This window comes from Moschus berezovskii, chromosome 16 (genome assembly GCF_049115385.1).
Source record: "Moschus berezovskii isolate FMDL1 chromosome 16, NW_MosBer_1.0, whole genome shotgun sequence".
NCBI lineage: Eukaryota > Metazoa > Chordata > Mammalia > Artiodactyla > Moschidae > Moschus > Moschus berezovskii.
The window spans coordinates 72,725,519-72,745,400 of record NC_142475.1 but is presented as its reverse complement, the minus strand read 5'-3'; the positions used below and the strand labels follow the sequence as shown (position 1 = coordinate 72,745,400).

The 19,882-nt window shown below is 40.0% G+C and overlaps 1 protein-coding gene across 8 annotated transcripts in view; it reads right to left on the bottom strand.

Moving 5' to 3' along the window:
• The window catches only part of ASPH (aspartate beta-hydroxylase), a 183,100-nt gene that overhangs the window by 151,506 nt on the left and 11,712 nt on the right, over positions 1–19,882 (bottom strand). For 5 of the 8 annotated variants that reach the window (XM_088844454.1, XM_055432550.2, XM_055432548.2 and 2 more), the window contains exons 2-4: positions 2,604–2,753; positions 1,828–1,872; positions 188–256 (exon numbers count right to left, since the gene is read on the bottom strand). In XM_088844454.1, coding sequence (XP_088700580.1) covers positions 188–256; positions 1,828–1,872; positions 2,604–2,753 — 264 coding nt within the window. Of the gene's footprint in view, positions 1–187; positions 257–1,827; positions 1,873–2,603; positions 2,754–5,827; positions 5,986–14,171; positions 14,970–19,882 lie in introns of those variants that run through there. The other 3 variants (XM_088844455.1, XM_055432552.2, XM_055432549.2) reach the window with 3 other exon arrangements.

Here is a 19,882-nt window from a genome sequence, read left to right as displayed (position 1 = left end):
AAGTAACTTGAAATGTGAGAATTTATGGAAAAATAATTAAGCTATTCATTTCATCCTAACAAGAATATATGATGTAGGAAAATATCTTCCATAAGATGTAAATGATTGACACAGACTATTAAAACTTAAATATTATTTTGCTTCCAATATTTTAGCACCACTAACTTTTAAAAAAATGGGTACTTGCCTAATAAAACTTTGGCATCATCCACATCAAAATCTCCATCACCATCAGCATCATAGATTCCAAGTTTTCCTACAAGAGGAGAAGCAGAGAAGGATATGCGAACAAAAGGAAAACCAAATTTAATAAGGTGTTACTACTTCTTACAGTACTGCATATTAATTATTACTGCTACCAAGCAAAGCAGCTCTTTGCTCCTTTCATTACCAAAAGCTGTGCTAAATGATAATCTCACTTAAAAATGAAGACAGTTCACTTAGAGATTAAGGAAACATTCACCTAACAAATATAAGAAATATAAATGAGATAATATTTTCTTTCAGGGTTTAACAATGATATTTAATCATTTCAGAACAATATTTTTATTTTTTTTTATTTTTTTTGCAAAGAAATGAACAGAGGAAAATTTATGCGTCGAACCTGGACTGGTCACTTATGATAATATACATGCTACAATTCCATTCTCTCCAATCATTCCACCTTCACCCTGAACAATATTTTTAAATTTTATTGCTAAAAATATTTCAGGTAAAACTTTCAACATATATAAGGAACAATATGGATCCACTTCTAACAGTTACATGAAATTGAATGTTTCTGTAATATAGAAGTTCCTCATATTATCAATATTCAAAACTAAATACCCACAGAGTCTCAAAGACTATATATAATTCACATCAAGTACAAGTACTAAAAATAAAAGGATAGATTATATTTTATAATAAGGACTTATGACAAGCATCATGAATCAACCTTTAAAAAAAGACTATTCTGGAAATAAAGCATGTAAAACTGGCCTTTTGAAATTACAAAGGAACACTTAAGTATCTTACTTAAAAACATAATTAGCACCAGTCACCTACTACTAAAGAAAGAAAAAAAGAAACGACTTAAAACAGACAAGCTGAAAAGCCAGTATTAGCAGAGACTTCCTCCTTCAAAAACAGCAATTATGAATTTTAAGGCATAATAAAGTTTTATCATCTCAGAGCACTGTTATGTTCAGCATTTCAAATGTGAGTAAAATACATTCAATTTCCTAAAAACATCCAAAAATCGACATGATTTATATTCATGACTGGACAATGGATGTGAAGAGGTTTATTAATTTCACATTTTTAAACAATATTTTAAACCACATTCACAAATACAGTATCAGTACTAAAACACTAGTTGGCAACACTGCCACCATTTCTTATTAAAAAGTAAATTAAAACGTTGCATAACAGCATGAAGAACTTTGGGAGCAGAATAGGTATGACCAACCTGGACCCTCCCAGAGCCCTTGTCCTACTTAGGAAAACATTTAACTTGCTATGCAGACAAACATTTAACTTTGCTTGTTTACAAAGCACACATATATTGAAAATGATAATAGTGAGAGAGATAAGGAAGTTATCATTTCTACACCTAAGAAAATATAAATGAAAAGCATTGGTCTGCAGTTGAGGCTACATATAGTACAGTTCAAATAACATTAAAAAAAAAAACCCATAAACTCTATACTTTCTGAGAAATTTAAAAGGGAAAATTGGTCCTATCGCTTACATTCTCTAATGCAGGTGATAACTAAAATAGTAGTCTAAGGGTGCAGTTTTAGAGACTAACACAAGTAGACTTAAAATTCATCTCCAAGAGCCTACCTTGAAGTACCTCTGACAAGTTATAACGGAAGTCCTTTGCTTTGGCTGCATGCATGTAAAAACACGAAATTGTTACTTGCGCTTAAATATTCTGAAATTAATAATGATGACAGCACAAAAAGTTAAAAAACCAGTGAACTCTACGTCTTTACATATTTACAGTGTTGAATTTTACGTAATGTGAATTTTATCTCAATTGCAAAAAAAAAAGACTTGAGCAAGTGAAATGAAAGAATCATGAAAGTAAAAAAATCATGAAAAACTGAAGTGATTATGGGGAGAGAAAAGGGGAAAAGGAGAAGGAAGGACGACAACTATCAGAAGGAACATGACAACCTCCTCCGAACAGTGCACAGGGTACCTACACACGGACTCACACACACACTTGTCCTCCCACAGTTTCGATGAGGACACAGAAGGGTGTGCTTTGAAACGCTTTCTTTAAGTCAGGGTCTTGCCACTTGTGTTTATAATCCAGTCATGGGTCCTTGAATAAATTCAGTGGCTCATGACCTATTTTAAAAATTCATAATATAACAAAATGGAATAGAAATGATAGACTATTGCATGTCATGGGAGTGTGTACTGTTTGATACATTCTTTCTGTGCAAACAATGTAAGTCTATTTTTACTTCAACAGATCATGTTCAAAGAAGTTGAAGCCATCACTCCAAGCTAACCCTGCTAATGTCCCCTTTTCTTCCTTCCCTACTGAGAACCACTGGAAGAATACAGACATTAACAGTACTAATAAGAAACAACATGAAGACCCTTACCTAACACTTCTTCATAATCAACAAGATCAAACCAGACCACAGCTACTGATGTCCAGACTCCGAGCAATGCGATGACCATAAACCACGTGAAAAATGAACTTCCAGAAAGTCCTCCTTTCCTCCCATTCTTGAGTCCTCCCTGCTTTGTCTCTGTTAAAAAATAAAAGAGGGAAAATGTCATTATATAAGAAGAAAAAGCTTTATTGAACCTCTTTTCACTGAAATATTTCTCCAGGAATTTGATAGTGCTTTCAATGCTAAATCACTTCAAAGTTAGTTGTCACTTAAATTCTTAAATCATGTTACACAAAGATTTTGAAAATGGAAAAGACTTATGGTTCGACACAAAACCACACACCTAAGACTCTAATGTTGAAGTAATGAAAGAAATAAACTACTAATGACTATTTTTAAAATAAAAATTGATATGTGTGTTCCAAGTTCTGTATCCAAACAACCTAAATAGAACCTCCTTCAAAGTTCAGAGTATATCAACAGCTTAATAAGATCACAGAGGTAGCCAAAGCCTTTTTTCCTGCTCCATTTAGTTTCTGTAGAATCTGGAAAACTCTAACTGCCATAGAAAAACGCTTTCCCCAAAATGCTCCATATTCTTAGGCAGAGAAACACAGAAGGAAGGAAACTATTTATAGGAAATAGAGATCAGGGAAGAAGAGAAGCCAAGCGGTGTAGTTCAGTGCTCCTTCTACATAGGATCCACTGGGACCCACAGACACAGGGGAAGGTTTTCAAATTGGTCTCGATGCAGAAACACCTTTGTAAGGTCCTGTTCACCAGAACTGTCATATATCACATTTGATACATTTAATATACTTTATGTTGTTCAGTCCTAAGTTCCGTCCAACTCTTTGCAACCCCATGAATTCTAGCCCACCAGGCTCCTCTGTCCATGGCATTTCCCTGGCAAGAATACTGGAATGGGTTGTCATTTCCTTTGCCAATATTATTTTAGAGGATTCTAACAACTTCAATCAAGTTTCCTAACTTACAGGGTTGGAAGGCAGGGGATAAAACAGGAGCTTGAGATGAACACACACACACACTACTATATGTAAGATAGATAACCAGTAAGGACATACTGTATAGCACAGGGGACTCTACTCAGTATTCTGTGATAAACTGTATGAGAAAAGAACCTAAAAAAGAATGAATATATGTGTATGCATAATTGAATCACTCTGCTGTATACCTGAAACTAACACAACATTGCAAATCAACCAGACCACAATAAAATTTTTTTAAAAAGTTTCCAAACTCATTGAACAAAATTAAATAGACATTAAAGATAGCCTAACCCAAAGGAGTTAAAGCAATAATGTGCTGATGGAAGAAAGTGCCTAGAAAATATCTGAATATAGCAAGAGTAGACACAAGAACTTGAAAAGAATGGCAGGAAGTCATTTATGATTGATGCTCATTGGTGATCAGACCTTAACTATAAAACTTATAGTCCTTAACTATTAAAATAATCTTTTAGTACAAAGTAATAATGACATTCAAATTAATTCTGCCATTAAACCATTGTTTCAAACTGTTTAACAGTGTAAAAAATGTATAACAAATTTTGGAAAGATTTTTATTCAAATATTTTTTTATTAAATGGATTTATCGCTTAAAAGGTAAATGTGAGTAAATGTTACTTAGCTAGAACATGAAATGATTAGCATTATTTTATCCATCCCTTCATAATGTCAAATAAATGAAGCATTACTCCAGTAGCATCAATCTTTTTACTGTTATTATTTACAAATTTCATGAAGGAACAAAACAGTAAATTATACAAAGGTGTCTTTTCTGAACCATCTTTTTAGAGGAACTTTTAAACTGACACCAAATAACACATTCTTGATATGTCACTTTGTAAATATGGTGTGCTTAGTCCCAAAGGGCAGATCAGTTTCTGTCCAACCAAACTAAAAAAACCATAGTAAGATAAATCCTTCAAGAGAGTTTAAAACTCCCCAAGCATATCTGAAACTAGTACTCTGTTCCAAACATATTCTGGAAAAACATCCAGTAGTTTGTCCCTCTTTTCTTAAGATTAGATGAAGATGGGGCAAGGGACAATCAGAAACTTTATGTGATTAAGGAAAGGCGAAATAGAAGATGTACCCCAGCATCTGGTCAATTACGTAACTAGAACTATAACGAAGTGAATTACAAATCAACCATTTAATGAGCTTTGGTAAGCATTATTTTAGGGATTTCATGTTTATACTCCAAGACTGTATACACATTTAACGTTTTTAAAAAACCATAAAAGCAACCCATCAAACTGATCACTTTTTTGCATTATAGAATATCACCCCCTTGGAGCCAAGAACTGTTGTAAAAGTGGGTCAGAAGTTACAGCTGACTTTGCTTCACTCTGTAGATTAAGCAATCCATGGAGAAGGGGAGAAGTGCCTTAAAAAAGAACTAAAAATCAGAAACAGATCTCATATTCTTCTTTATCAGGATGGTCAAGTGATCCATTTTCACCATTTATTTAAAACAGTGTTCAAAGCAGAGAGACTCATATTCTCCACACTAATAATAGAATCCTTGCAATGACTGTTTAGGTAGCTGAGAGCTGGAAGCAGTTTCAACACGTCTATTTTATGTTTTTTAAACACATTTTTGACATAATGAGTCAACACAACTTGCCTTACATTAAAGACTATCTTAATTCACAAAGAAAAGCAAAAACAAACACATACAAAAATGTAAATCAACACACCATTAAAGAACAGTTGAAGGTTAATGATTCAATTTGAAAAAACAAAATAAAATCCCAAAGTCCTTTCTTTGCATTTATTGTCTGCTTCAGCCAATTAAGTATGTTATAAAGCCGTTAAATTTCCTAAAATTTTACATGAAATCTAAACGCACACAATTCTTTAAAATCACTGTAATTAAATTTTAAGACCAAGACAAACCACTTGTTCATTTATCTGAAGTTTGTAAAATGTTGTCTCTGATATTACAATACAATAAAAGATATTCTAGGTTAAGACTCTAAAACTTAAAGACAGATTGGCCCATGAAAAATCAAACTACTTGAAACACTGAGATCTCCAGGAGTTTGAAATGGAAAACACAGAAGATGCAGTCGAAGCACTTAGCCAAAAATATCTGAACAGGCACAACTGAAAAATCAAGCTAAAAACTGCCATCTAGTTTCCACACCACTTTTAACCCAAAAAACAAAAATATAACTTTACCTTCTGCCATTTTGATTTCTTCAATCCATGAATAATATATATGGATGGAAAAAAAAACCAAAGCCCTGTGAGCAGGTATCAGCACGACACAGGCCCTTTGCTACTGGCGCTGTGGACAGGCCAGCAGTTCCCTGGGCAAGGCCTCTAGAGCTGAAATTGGACCTGATTGCAAACTCTGCTCACCAGTTATTTTTAGAGGCCTCTTCCTTAAGGCCAAATACTGTTAATCACTTGGGCTGAAATGCTCTGCTAAGAGTACAACAGCCTTTCTCCCACTTCTGGGATCCCTTTCTGGGTTGATCCTATTCCCCAACTCCAAAATCTAAAAAAAAAAAAAAAAATCAAGCATGCTTAAAAAAAAAAAAAAGGAACAAATGTGATGCCAGTTTGGGTTTTCTGAAATCAGTCTTCTGTGCTTTTAGCCAAATACCAAATCATTCAAAACTGAAATAAGTCTTGCTATAAAATGTGGCCCCATGCTCAGCAACAGCTTGAATTGACCCTTGGGAATGTAACCCAATGCCTATGTGAAAAGTCCATTATTTAGTTTGTCCTTATGAAACAAAGCCCTAAAAGGTAAGAAATGAATCAATGCTCTAGAATTCTGAATCACAGACAATACCTTCCCAAGACTAATTCCCTCATCAGCAGAAGTAAAGTGACAATAAAAAATTGTTTCCTAGAGAAGGAGGGAGAGAGAGCTGGGGAGGAAGACATGGTGGGCAGGGGGAGTAGACAGGGAAAGAAGGAACTCATCACCAGTAAGAGAATAATCTAGGAAACACTACATAAATCATCTCAGGAAACTGGAAAGAGATTGCATAACTGTATTCTGATTTTTTTTTCATCTTCTCCCTAACCCCCTCTCTACATATTCTCTTCTGGGAAATAAAACCAGCCCAATTTATTCACTGATTTAAGATTTGTTGTTGTTTTTCAGTTGCTAAGTCATGTCTGACTCTGTGACCCCATGGACTGCAGCACACCAGCCTTCTCTGTTCTCCACTGTCTCCTGGAGTTTGCTCAAATCCATGCACTAGTGGTAAAGAGCCCACCTGCCAGTGCAGGAGATGTAAGAGAGGCAGGTTCGATTCCTGGGTCAGGAAGATCCCCTAGAGGAGGGCATGGCAATCCACTCCAGTATTCTTGCCTGGAGAATCCCATGGACAGAGGAGCCAGGTGGACTATGGTCCATAGGGTCTCAGAGTTGGACAGGACTGAAGCAACTTATAGCATGCAAGCATGCACATGTCCACTGAGTCCGTGATGCTATCTAACCACCTCATCCTCTGCCACCCCCTTGTCGTACTGCCTTCAATCTTTCCCAGTTTAGCAGCTCACAGACTTCATCAGAGCTCTGATCAATACACTAAATTAATTAAGCACACACTGTATCCAGAGGGAGGCAGCAACCTTTCAAAGTTGTTTATGAGTCTTGAAATTTTTCAGTCAAACTGAATACTTCACACACAAATGTAACAGATCAATGTTCTGAAAAGGAGTCAGCAACCTATGATGCCAATATTCAATGGCCCAGAGCCTGGACAGAGTGAACAGAGCAGCAGGGACACCTAGGCAAAACTGACCAGGGTCTTAGGTGCCCTGACCAAGAGTCATTCCTCCCTTCAAGGATCTGTCCCGCTGAAGTCAGTGCTGACTAAAATGTTGAATGATAAAGAATCATCTGTTGATAGGGGTTTAAGATAGATCACTAACCATCATACATATTTCCTAGACAAACATTTCAGAAGCTTCTTTTGTTATTCTCAGAGAGGAAGTGAGAGTGACTGGAGGCCCTTCTTGGGAACACTGGAAACTAAGCCATCACACTTACATGTGCGTAGCCCATTTCAGACTCAAGAGACCTCAATTCAAGTTTCAAAACCTTTGATTTGAGGGTAGTCATCAAACATCTGGACCTCCATTTCCTTGCCTATAAAGTATCTTGGAGAATTTCTGTTTCGTAAGTTCACTAGTATCTTCTTTTTCTAGATTCCACATATAACAGATGTCCTACGATATTTCTCCTTCTCGGTCTGATTTACTTCACTCAGTATGACACTCCCTAGGTCCATCTATGAAGATGCAAATGAATGAACTTAATGAGGCTGGGAGAAGGGACAGTTAGAGACTTCAGAATGGACATGTACACATGTCTCTTTTCATGGCCCTGGCCTGCCACCAAGACTGCAGAGGTTGCGAGGGCTTCCTCTCTCCTGTTATGGGCCTGGGCAAGGCCCTAATTCCAGGTCTGGGGCCAAACGTTAAACCAAGATAAGAGTCACAGCTACTAAGTGTGGGTACGCCTCACCCCTGAGGATCCTTCCATACAGCTCCAAATAATTCTTCCCCACAAATCTTTATCACATATATTTACACACCCTAGAGTTAACCTTCTCCTTGTTTCTTGCAACGATTTTACAGGTATTGCAATAAAATATCTTACCTCCTCAGTTTCACAATAATGGCAGACCTGTTATTCTAGATAGGGCCATAAGGATGAAATCACTCTAAAATAACACTGCTTAATGAAAAAGAAACCCTGAATTCCAAGTAACTATCTCTTATAATTATTGCTTGATTGCTAAGTTGTGTCCAACTCTGCAAACCCATAGACTGTAGCACACCAGGCTCCTCTGTCCTTCACTATCTCCTGGAGTACACTCAAATTCATGTCCATTGAGTCAATGGTACTATCTAACCATTTCATCTTCCGCTGCCCTTCTCCTTTTGTGTTCAATCTTTGCCAGCCATCAGGGTCTTTTCCAAGGAGTCGGCTCTTTGCATCAGGTGGCCAAAGTATTGGAGCTTCAGCATCAGTTCTTCCAGTGAATATTTGGAGTTGGTTTTCTTTAGGATTGACTGATTTGACCTCTTACAATAATAATTCAATCTTATAAAATCTTTTAAATAAATACAATTTGCATATAGCAAATCATGTCTTTATAACCAAAGCAAAGAGAAATGAAGTAATATTAACTATTCCTTGTAACAGCAGCTGGAACTAATAGCAAACTCCTAGGTTCAAGCAAAGATTAAACTTCTACAGTGTTTTCTAAGATTATTACTGTCAGCCTGACATCACTGGAGACCACAAGAGCCAAGACCTATGTTCATGGAGTCCAGTGTTCTTCCTCCCTCTAAAACTGACCAGGTGAAAACCCATCAGGATTCTCACAGGGCAAGAGTGATGACTTCCTCCAAGCCATCCTCCTGATGGCTTACCCAATCAGCTATCACTTAGAGTGGTGCTGTTCAAACCACAGAGTCACCTGGAAGACCCGTCAACACAGATTGCTGGGCCCACCTCACAGTTTCCGGTTCTGTAGGTCTGGAGTGGAGCCCATGATTATGCATTTCTATTGATAACAAGGTGATCTGATGCTAGTCCAGGGACCACACAAAAAGAGAATCACTGCATCCCTAATTCTCAGGGTCTGGAGCAAGGGACTGAATCTGCCTTGTTCATTAATGTACATTTGCCTTGCACCTATTTGTTAAATAAGGAGGTAAATTCTTTCTAGAATCCTTGCTGTTACAGAGTAACCAAACTTCTTCCTGCTAACACTTCAGAAATAAGGGAGCAAAGGGACCCAATAAATATTCCGATAAATGCCAGGTCACTTCAAGCTTCCTCATTGCCAGGAATTTAATGATTCTAAAATTCATTCGTAAGAGGAAAAGATCTATAAATTATTAAGAAAGAGAGAAATCAGGGGAAAAGTCCAGTAGTTCCCAAACACTAGTGATAAACCCAAAATGGTCTAGGACCAAGACCTCATTGTTCTGTGTCAGACAAAGTCCTCATTGATCAATCCTGGCTGAATGACACCCAGCTTGAGCACAAGAAGACCTGAGCATGAAGTACATGTGCAGTCCATTCGTCAGCCCGCTAGCCAGATGCCTGAAGCACCTAACACCTAAGGCACGTGACACCTCTCCCGACTGACCCTGTGGAAAAGGCATGAGAGACTGGAGGAGTGACAAGGGGCTGCCATGGGTTTTAGAATTCAGTAAAACAAAATGAAGAAAGCCATCTCCATTTGCATCAGGATAAATGAGGGAAAGGGAAACAATTAGCAATAACTATCTAAATCAGCTCCTAAACAATTTTTGGAAACTTTATTAATCTTTGGAACCCCAAGTTGGGAACCACTGCCCCAACTTATACTTCTGTCTGGATTACTGCTGATTCACTGCAGAGAGAACTGTATCAGAGCATAGGCCCATCAACCCCACCTAAGGACTCGGTGGTAGACCAGAACTCCACTAGCAAGAAGCTAAAAACACAACACAAATGGGAGCTAACCTCAAATGCTCACGCCAGGCCTAATGAGCAAGTTCTTAAAGTTCCATCAGTTCTTTCTACAGAGAATTTAACAAAGAGAGAAGACTTAGAAACAAAACACACCCCCAGCTTGTCAATCATTTATCTTGTGCTGCTGCTGCTGCTGCTGCTAAGTCACTTCAGTCGTGTCCGACTCTGTGTGACCCCATAGATGGAAGCCCACCAGGCTCCCCCATCCCTGGGATTCTCCAGGCAAGAACACTGGAGTGGGTTGCCATTTCCTTCTCCATTATCTTGTGCAGGTAACAGCTATTAGTATGGTACTGAAATTCAGTCTCCTGCTGAATCTAGAGTGGTAAAAGGTCTTTTTAAAAAAGTAAGTGGTGGTGTCCATTCAGAAATTCTGAGGTGATGAACATTGTTTCAAAAAATAACGAAAAAAAAAAAAAAGTTTGTTTATTTTTCCCCAAAACTAAAAACAACAGAACAGCATAACCCTACTTACTTCAGTTCAGTTCAGTCCAGTCGCTCAGTCGTGTCCGACTCTCCACGACCCCATGAATCACAGCACGCCAGGCCTCCCTGTCCATCACCAACTCCCGGAGTTCACTCAAACTCATGTCCACAGAGTCGGTGATGCTATCCAGCCATCTCATTCTCTGTCGTCCCCTTCTCCTCCCGCCCCCAACCTTTCCCAGCATCAGAGTCTTTTCCAGTGAGTCAACTCGTCGCATGAGGTGGCCAAAGTATTGCAGTTTCAGCTTTAGCATCAGTCCCTCCAATGAACATCCAGGATTGATCTCCTTTAGAATGGACTGGTTAAATCCAAGGCAATGAGACTAGGTCACAAAGCCATTATGTGTGACCACCACCGATTTACAGCTGTGTCCCTGAGGACTTTTTGACCTTAACCCATTTAGACAGCAAAAGATCTGCAGCCATCCTTCCCAAGAGGCCACACTTTCTAGGGTGAAATAATTCAGCATTTACAATACAGTGCCCAAGAGATGCTAGAAGAAAGTAAGAAAAGCATTAGCAAAAACTATAAAGGAAGCTCAGGCTTCCCTGGTGGTTGAGAAGGTCAAGAATCTGCCGGTGATGAAGGAGATCTGGGTTTGATCACCTGAGTCAGGAAGATCCCCTGGAGGAGGGAATGGCAACCCACTCCAGTATTCTTGCTTGGAGAATTCCAAGGACAGAGGAGCCTGGCAGGCTACAGTCCATGAGGTTGCAAAGAGCTGGACATGACTGAGTGACTAACACCTTCACATATAGAAAACTCACGGGATAAATTACAAAACATATGCATTTAAAAAATTACAAGAAAAAAAGCAGTTGATACAATTGTGTATCACAATACACTCTGGGGACAAGCTTCAACCCTTTATTAAATAAGTTAATAATAATGAAGCTGATAAAACATAATAAAGCAAGAATGCCTGTAATTGTAAACTGCATAGTAAAGAATTAACTTTACCCAAAGAGAGGTCTGGCTTTTGCCCTTGTCTACTTGGAGGTCCCTGACATGTCCTGCCCAATAGGAGTGATTGGTTTGCTTGGGGGTTTTGGCCAGTGGGCAGTCTAACAGTGTGATCTGCAGACTGTATGACTATATATATATATCAGTTAAGGGCAGTCACGCTCTCAGTATGTGATGTTGTTTAGTCACTAAGCCATGTCCAACACTTTTGCAATCTTATGAACTGTAGCCTGCCAGGCTCTTCCATCCATGGGATTTTCCAGGCAAGAATACTGTAATTGGTTGCCATTTCCTTCTCCAGGGGATCTTCCCGACCCAGGGATTGAACCCATGTCTTCTGTGTTGGCAGGCGGATTCTTTACCCCTGAGTACCAGGGAAGCCTGGTAAGTGATGCAGCCCCAGTAAAAACTCTGGGTACCAAAGGCTCAGATGAGCTCCCCTCATTGGCAATACTCTACATATACTGCAAACTGATGTCCTTGAGGAAAATGGGATCTTTGTGTTCAGAACTTTCCCACTTTGCTCTGAGTCTCCTCCTTTGGCCAGTTCTAATCTGCAGCCTTCCACTGCAATTCAACTGCAATGGTGAACAGAGCACAAAAGATGAAAATTACCCAGTTCTGAGTTATTCCCACAGACTATCAAGCCCTGAGAGTGGCTGTGGGGACCCTCCTAGGCTGGCCTTCTAGTGGTCAGCTGGTCTGAAGTGACAGCAGCCCTGGGGACTGGCCCACCCTCAGCAGAGTTGAGCGGAAGCACAGAGAAGCAGGAAGGGCAGCTGCAGAGAAAAAGCAGCAATTACCAAGCAGATGCTTTTGAACTGTGGTGCTGGAGAAGACTCTTTAGAATCCCTTGGACTGCAAGGAGGTCCAACCAATCCATTCTAAAGGAGATTAATCCTGGGTGTTCATTGGAAGGACTGATGCTAAAGCTGAAACTCCAATACTTTGGCCACCTCATGTGACAAGTTGACTCACTGGAGAAGAGTCTGATGCTAGGAGGGATAGGGGGTGGGAGGAGATGGGGACGACAGAGAATGAGATGGCTGGATGGCATCACCGACTAGATGTACATGAGTTTGAGTATACTCTGGGAGTTGGTGATGGACAGGGAGGCCTGGCGTGCTGTGATTCATGGGGTCGCAAAGAGTCGGACACGAGTGAGCAACTAAACTGAACTGAACTGAACTGATGCACTCCCCTACCCAACACACCACCCCCACCTCCTCCCGCCTCCTGCAAGGTGTCCTAGCTTCCTTTGCCCAAAGAGGGCAGGAAGAGAGAACCAGGGTATATACCATCATGCCAGCATCTCACTCAAAAAGGCTGACTGCCAACCAAGGGATTCGCAGGAGCAAGAGACAGTGGGGGGCTCGGCCAGGAGTGGATGTCCCAGAGGGCTGGAAGGTCCCACCAGACCTTCCAAAGAACTCACAGGGTAAGTGTTTGGCTGCCTGTCACTGTATAGTCCATGGGGTCGCAAGGAGTCAAAACAGGACTGAGCGACTTTCACTTTCATCTATTGTCAACCATGGACAGTTGATCTTACCAACCAGCAGGAGACTGACAGGGACCAGTGAGAAGATAGATGGCTTTCCCTCTCTTCTCCTCTCTCCCTCTCCCATCCCCAGCACTCCCAACAAACTGGAGCTTGGAAGAGACAAGAAGGACACTGCCCCAAAGCAGACCACATGGAAAGAATGCAAACCTCACTTCTCCCACTGCAGGCCCTTCTGCTTCCTGCCAAGGGGAGAGGAGAAATTCTGCACTGAAAATGTGATCATACGTAAAGCAGACAGACTTCCAGAAACGCAGAGTGACTAGGGAGCTAAGGAATCCGCCCCAGAGATGGTCAAGAGCCTCTGCTACCCAGAGATTAATCTAGTCCAACTAACCACAGTGACTGGAGGAAAACGAAGCTTCATGATAACACCCTGCCAGACAAAGCCTACTGAAGACAGCAGCTACAAACATGGCTGCATGTTAGGCCGACACACAAAAAGCTGCCAGTATTTGACTATGTGGGGCCCACAAAAATGGCTATTTCATAGGATTCGAACAAACAATACATGAATATTTGAAAAATACTTTATTACAAGAATTTCCCAACACACCACAAAGCTGAAAGAATTTTATGTAGAATATTTTTATGCACATCACTCAGTTGTGATGATTAACATTTTATTATCTTGCTTACGGCATGTCTGTTCATTCCTTGGTATTCATTCATGAATCCGTTTTACACGTCTAATGCATATCATATTAAAACTGTAGACACGAGCACACTGCCCCAAGTATTTCAGCTTCTACATCGTAAACCACAGTCCAATATTTATCCTTTCACATACAATTTACATAAAATGAAATGCCCTAATTTAAAGTGTACACTCCCTGAATTTTCACAAAAATATAAACTGTGTAACCCAAATCTCTTATCAAGACACAGAACACGGAGGCCCTTACCAGCCAAATTCCACAGCAACCCCAAGCCCAGGGACAGCCCCATTGTTTCGCTTTTTTTTTTCCACTGTAGGCTAGTGTTGCCTGTTCTTGAAATGTCATAAAAATGGCATCACCTGGTATATGCTTGTTGGTGTAAGGCCTGTCTCCCTGAGCTTTACATTCTGAGGGGCCATGTATGTTATAGGCAGGGGTACTGCATGCCTTCCTGTTGCTAGGAAGTATTCTGTTAGACAAATACACCTGAGTATACCAGAGTATTCTCCTACTGGTAGAAGTCTGAACTGTTGGCAGGCCTTGAGTATTACAAATAAAGCTGCTGGGAATATTCTTGTGCAAGAACACTGCTTCCATATTAGAAATAAAAGCTTGTGTTTCTCCTGGGAAATAAATACCTAGGAGTGGAACTGCTGGGTCATGGGGCTCAGGCACACTCAGTATGGTAAGAAACTGCCAGATCTTTTACTCAAGTGGTTCCACCATTTTATATACCCACCAAGAATGTGTAAGAACTTTGTTCTAAGATGTTGTCAACATTTGCTGTGGTCAGCCTTTTTAATTTTAGCCACTGTGATGAGTATGCAGTGGTATCTGTTGGTTTAATTTGCATTCCCCCGAGGGCCAATGTTCCAGCACTTTTCTTCTGTGCTTACTAGCCATTTATTTCTTTTCTGTGAACTATCTACTCAAATCTTCTGAACATTTGCCTATTTTTTTAAATGTTTTCCTAAGTTGAACTGTAGGATGTCTTTGTATTGCCTGGACAACAGCCCTTTAACAGATAACACGTGTTACAAAATTTTCTCCCAGGCTGTGATTGTCCTATTCCTTACCTTAAAGCATCTTTTAATGGGTAAAAGTTTCCCATTTTGATGATGTCTTAACTTAATACATTAGTAAAGTTAATGAATTAATTTTATATGTATTTTAAATATATCACCAAATCGGAAAATGTTACTTAAACCTTGACAGGGTTTCCATGCCTTAAGTTCTGAAATGTGACACTGATTTTAGCACTTTTACACAACCACTGTGTGTGTAACACAAACATTCACAGAAGCCACGTTACTGGCTCAAAATCTGTGCCCGTGAGAAAGACAGTCCTGAAATCAAAGTCCAGGAATGTCAATTAAATGTCTGATAGCCACAGACATCACAGAGTAAAGCAAGAGCACTCTGATCATTTTAAGGAATATTTTCATTAGCTCCAATGAGTCACAGAAAGTTTCCAAGCTAGTTGTTTTTCCTTCAAGTTTGACAGGATGGACTAAATCTAATTCCTCTGCCACCCAACCGCCCTGCAAAGACTGGAACCTCTTCTTTCAAAAACTAGTGTGCTTGTGTTTTATCTGCATGTTTCCCCCCAACTCCACATTTAAATTACCCATCTGTTGTGAAGGAAGAAATCAGCTTCTCTTTACTGAGATTTTCACCTTATCTACCTCCTAAGGGCTACAGAATATCACAAAAAGCAACATATTTTAGGGGAAAGGCATGGAGTTTACCCATGAGAATTTGTGGAATAAAATCTATCTTAATTTTTAAAATCTTTTAAATAAAAGAGACATCAACAATTCAAAGGTGGAGCTGGCTGTTTGACGGATATTATTGGAATAAACTAGGAAGGTTTGAATATAGACTTAAATCAGTTAACAGTGCTGTAAGTAGTGTTAAACTTCCTGAGTGTGATAATTATATTGTGATTACTTAGGCACATATCCTGTTTTTAGGGAAAATGTGCTGAAAAATTCAGGAATAAAGTATCATGATTTAATTAAACAGTTCAAAGGCAAAATGAATAAATAAAATGGTGTGTATGTATCTAGAGTGACCTAGAGAAAATGCAAAGCCATCAAAATAACTAGTGAACCTAAACAAACTTTTCTTATAACTATATTGAAGGTTTGAATTTTTTCACACTAAAAAGTTTGGAAAATCCAGATTTCCAGGCCATTTCTAGTCCTAAAGAATCAGATATTCCAGATAAGGTATTCCAGACAAGGGTTAAGAGTGTGAAAAGTCTCCCCCCTGGTTAATTCATGATTGGGTTCTAGATAAGTAAAAAATTTTTAAATTTTAAAATTTCAAGTTTTAAGGATACTTCTGGAGACCCTCTGAGAAATCTGATTAGAAAGTGCAGTTGGGTAATAATGCATCAGTGCTTCCTTTCTGATGACTCAGATGGTAAAGAATCTGCCAATCTGCCTGTAATGCTGGAGACATAGGTTTGATCCCTGGGTCAGGAAAAATAACGAGATTGTATCCTGACCACTCGTCTAGAAAACTCATCAAAATGCACAATGAGACGTTGAACCTATATACCTGCAGTGTCTCCTACTGTCCATGGCTTTCTTCTCTATCCACTGAAAAATGATTTTTAATTCTAGAATTTGCCTGGGATTGTCATGAGACATCAGTTTAGAGCTGGCCTGAATCTACTTTTCTTTCCTTTAATAAAAACAGGCCATTGGTCCCTCGAGTTTCCTTGTCACCTCTTCTAATTTGCAGGATTCCCCAGAGTATAACTGCCCAGAAAATGTTAGCTGGGACTGCAGTTTTGAGAGTCCTGAAAAACCTCAGCTGGTTCGTATTTTAGTCTTCCTTTCCCTACTCCCTGACCACACGCACACTTCATCCATCCAACAAGTATCTACGGCTCTGCGGCCCAGAGGACAGTGACCTTGCCAGGGGCTGATGTTAAATCTGTTCTGACCGCTGTATCTGCTCCTTGCAGAGCACAGCACCTGGACAGAGTAAACCCCATTAACTTCACTGGACGATTCACACACACACACAACGATGTAAATATAATGTTTTTGTGCCATCTAGATGGGAAAAATTGAATTGATGCTTTCAAACTGTGGTGCTGGAGCAGACTCTTGAAGAGTCCCTTGGACAGCAAGGAGATCAAACCAGTCAATCCTAAAAGAAACCAACCCTGAATATTCACTGTAAGGACTGATGCTGAAGCTCCAATACTTTGGCCACCTGGGCAAAGAGCCGACTCACTGGAGAAGACCCTGATGCTGGGAAAGATTAAGGGCAGGAGGAGAAGGGGGTGACAGGATGAGAAGGCAGGTTGGATGGCATCACTGACTCAATGGACATGAGTTTAAGCAAGCTCCAGGAGATAGCGAAGGACAGGGGAGTGTGGTGTGCTCTAATCCACGGGATCACAGGGTTGGACACGACTGAGCGAGTTAACAACAGATGGTAAAACAAATCTAACACTCCCGGGGGCACTAGTGGTAAAGAACCTGTCTGCCAATGCAGGAGGCATGAGATGCAGGTTCAACCCCTGGGGCAGGAAGATTCCCTGAAGGAGGGCATGCAACCCATTCCAGTATTCTTGCCTGCAGAATCCCATGGACAGAAGTCTGGCAGGTTGCAGTCTACTGGGTTGCAAAGAGCCGGGCATGACTGAAGTGACTCAGCAGCAGCATTCTGAAAACAAAACCAGACCACAGGCTGGTTCTGGGTGAGGCACAGGAATGACCGGGGCAGGTCCAGCCAAGGCCCCACGGGCTTCATCCACTCAGCTGCCCCACCCCATACTCCAAGTCTGTCCCTTTCCTCCCTAACCTGCCCTGGTTCAAAAACCAAAGTGATAGTCAATGTCACCACATGCTCAGGTGTCCCCTAACTCAACTCTCACTGACTCATTTTGCCCTAACTTCTATACCCAACCCCTCCCTCAGCTCCACCTTCACCACAGACTGGCCCCCACCCACCCCGGCTGAGGTCACCTGGAATAAAATTCACCGGGCATCCGGCTCACCACTCTGCACTCAGGTTCCACTGCATAAACTGTCGCAAACACTGGTCTCTTGGCTGTGTTCCAGAAAAAGCCAGCTAGTCTGCTGCCAAAGGTTCCTAGGAGTATGACCCAACAAAATCTGACCAGCTAAAAAGGCTGAAGTCGCAAAGCTTTATGCCAGATACTGAGAAGCTAATGTTTGGGCAGAAAGCACAGGTATATTTAACAGGTGCTGTTCTGACAGGGCACAATCTCTTCCCAGCAGTGGCTAAATGTCTGTTATACCATCTTGGATAAAAGTCTTGCCCTAAATAGAACATTCCTGCTCAACAAATAATTCAGATCGGCAGAACAAGGTGCTTTCAGCTCTCTATAAGCTAATAAAGATTTTAAGACACAAAGTTATCAAAATCACAGGATGGTAAATTTTTAAAGGGCTTTCACCATTTTCTCCATGCACCTGAATATTCATTCCTTTGACTGATAACTCTTGAAATCCCTGCCGTACAATGAACAAGAGAGGCCACTTTGCTTACAGTCTAGTGGAGGAGTAAAACAAAAATAAAAGTTCATTTTGGTGAGTACTAATATTAGGGTATTTAGGGTGGGTTAACTCCCAGGGGGCTCAGAGGTAAAGAATCTGCCTGCCAATGCAGGTGATGCAGGTTCAAACCCAGGGTCGAGAAGATCCCCTAGAGAAGGAAATGGCTACCCACTACAGTATTCTTGCCTGGGAAATTCTATGGACAGAGGAAACTGGTGGGTTCTAGTCCACTGGGAACACAAGCAGTCGGATATAACTTAGCGACTAAACAACAACAATATTAGGCTAAAAGACTATATGGGACAATGTGGATGAAAACAATCACTTGGGAAGAACCATTCTCTTGAATTTTAAAGATACAGCACTTTAAAGTACAATCTTCTTTACAAATGTTATTAATAGCATTCGCCTTCCCTTGTGGCTCAGCTAGTGAAGAATCCGCCTACATTGTGGGAGACCTAGGTTCAATCCCTAGGTTGGGAAGATCCCCTGGAGAAGGAAAAGGTTATCTACTCCTGTATTCTGGCCTGGAGAATTCCATGGACTCTATAGTCCATGGGGTCACCAAAAGTCGGACATGACTGAGCAACTTTCACTTATAGTTTTTCTATATTTTTTAATTAAGATTGTCAAACTTCAGTCTTAAGAAGGAAATCTCCATAACTCTTACAAAAGAATTTTAAAAGCCAAAACCAAAAACTAAAGGGAACAAAAATTTAGCAGTATTTCAGTATTCGCATAATTTTAGCCTATCAATGAGTCACATTTAAGGCTAAAGTGAGGGAAAATCAAAATGTTGCAGAACAAATAAACGCCTGCTTCTGCCCAAACTTTCCTCCTAATCAGAATGAACAAAATACGAATGCTTCCTACTGGCCTAAGTACTTGTATGTCGAAATTACCAGAAAGAACTTGCTCATTTTAAATAATTCTCCACATCTTAATAATTTTTATTTCTTTAACTCCAACACTTATAAACTCTGCAATCTGTCTTATGGCCCATAACATAAACGTTAAAAAAATCCACGCATGTTACACATAATTCTGGAGCACCTTTTACATCCAAGGCAGTGTGGGAGAGACACAAAATACACAGCTTACACCATCAGCGCCCTTTTGATCTGTGAAAGGGAAGTAAGACTTTTCCCTGTAAATTTGTTCACATCAATATTTACTGAGTGCCTACTATGCACAGACCATCATTTAAGCACTGGAGATAAAAAGAAAATGGAACATGGTGTTTACCTACACCAAACCCTAGGAGTAATTCTCCCAGCCCCAGAAAGTACTCTTGACCAGGGTGAATGAGTTTTGACACACCTCCTGTTTTTGTATGAACCAGGGCCTAAGAATTGTTTTGACTTTTTAAATCAGTTGAAAAGAAATCAAGAGAAAAATGTAATAACATAAAAAAAAAATGATAGTGACTGACTCTTACTGTTGTACAGCAGAAACCAACATGACACTATAAAGTAGTTATCCTCCAATTTAAAAAATTAGAAAAAAAAAAAAAGAAAATGACAGTT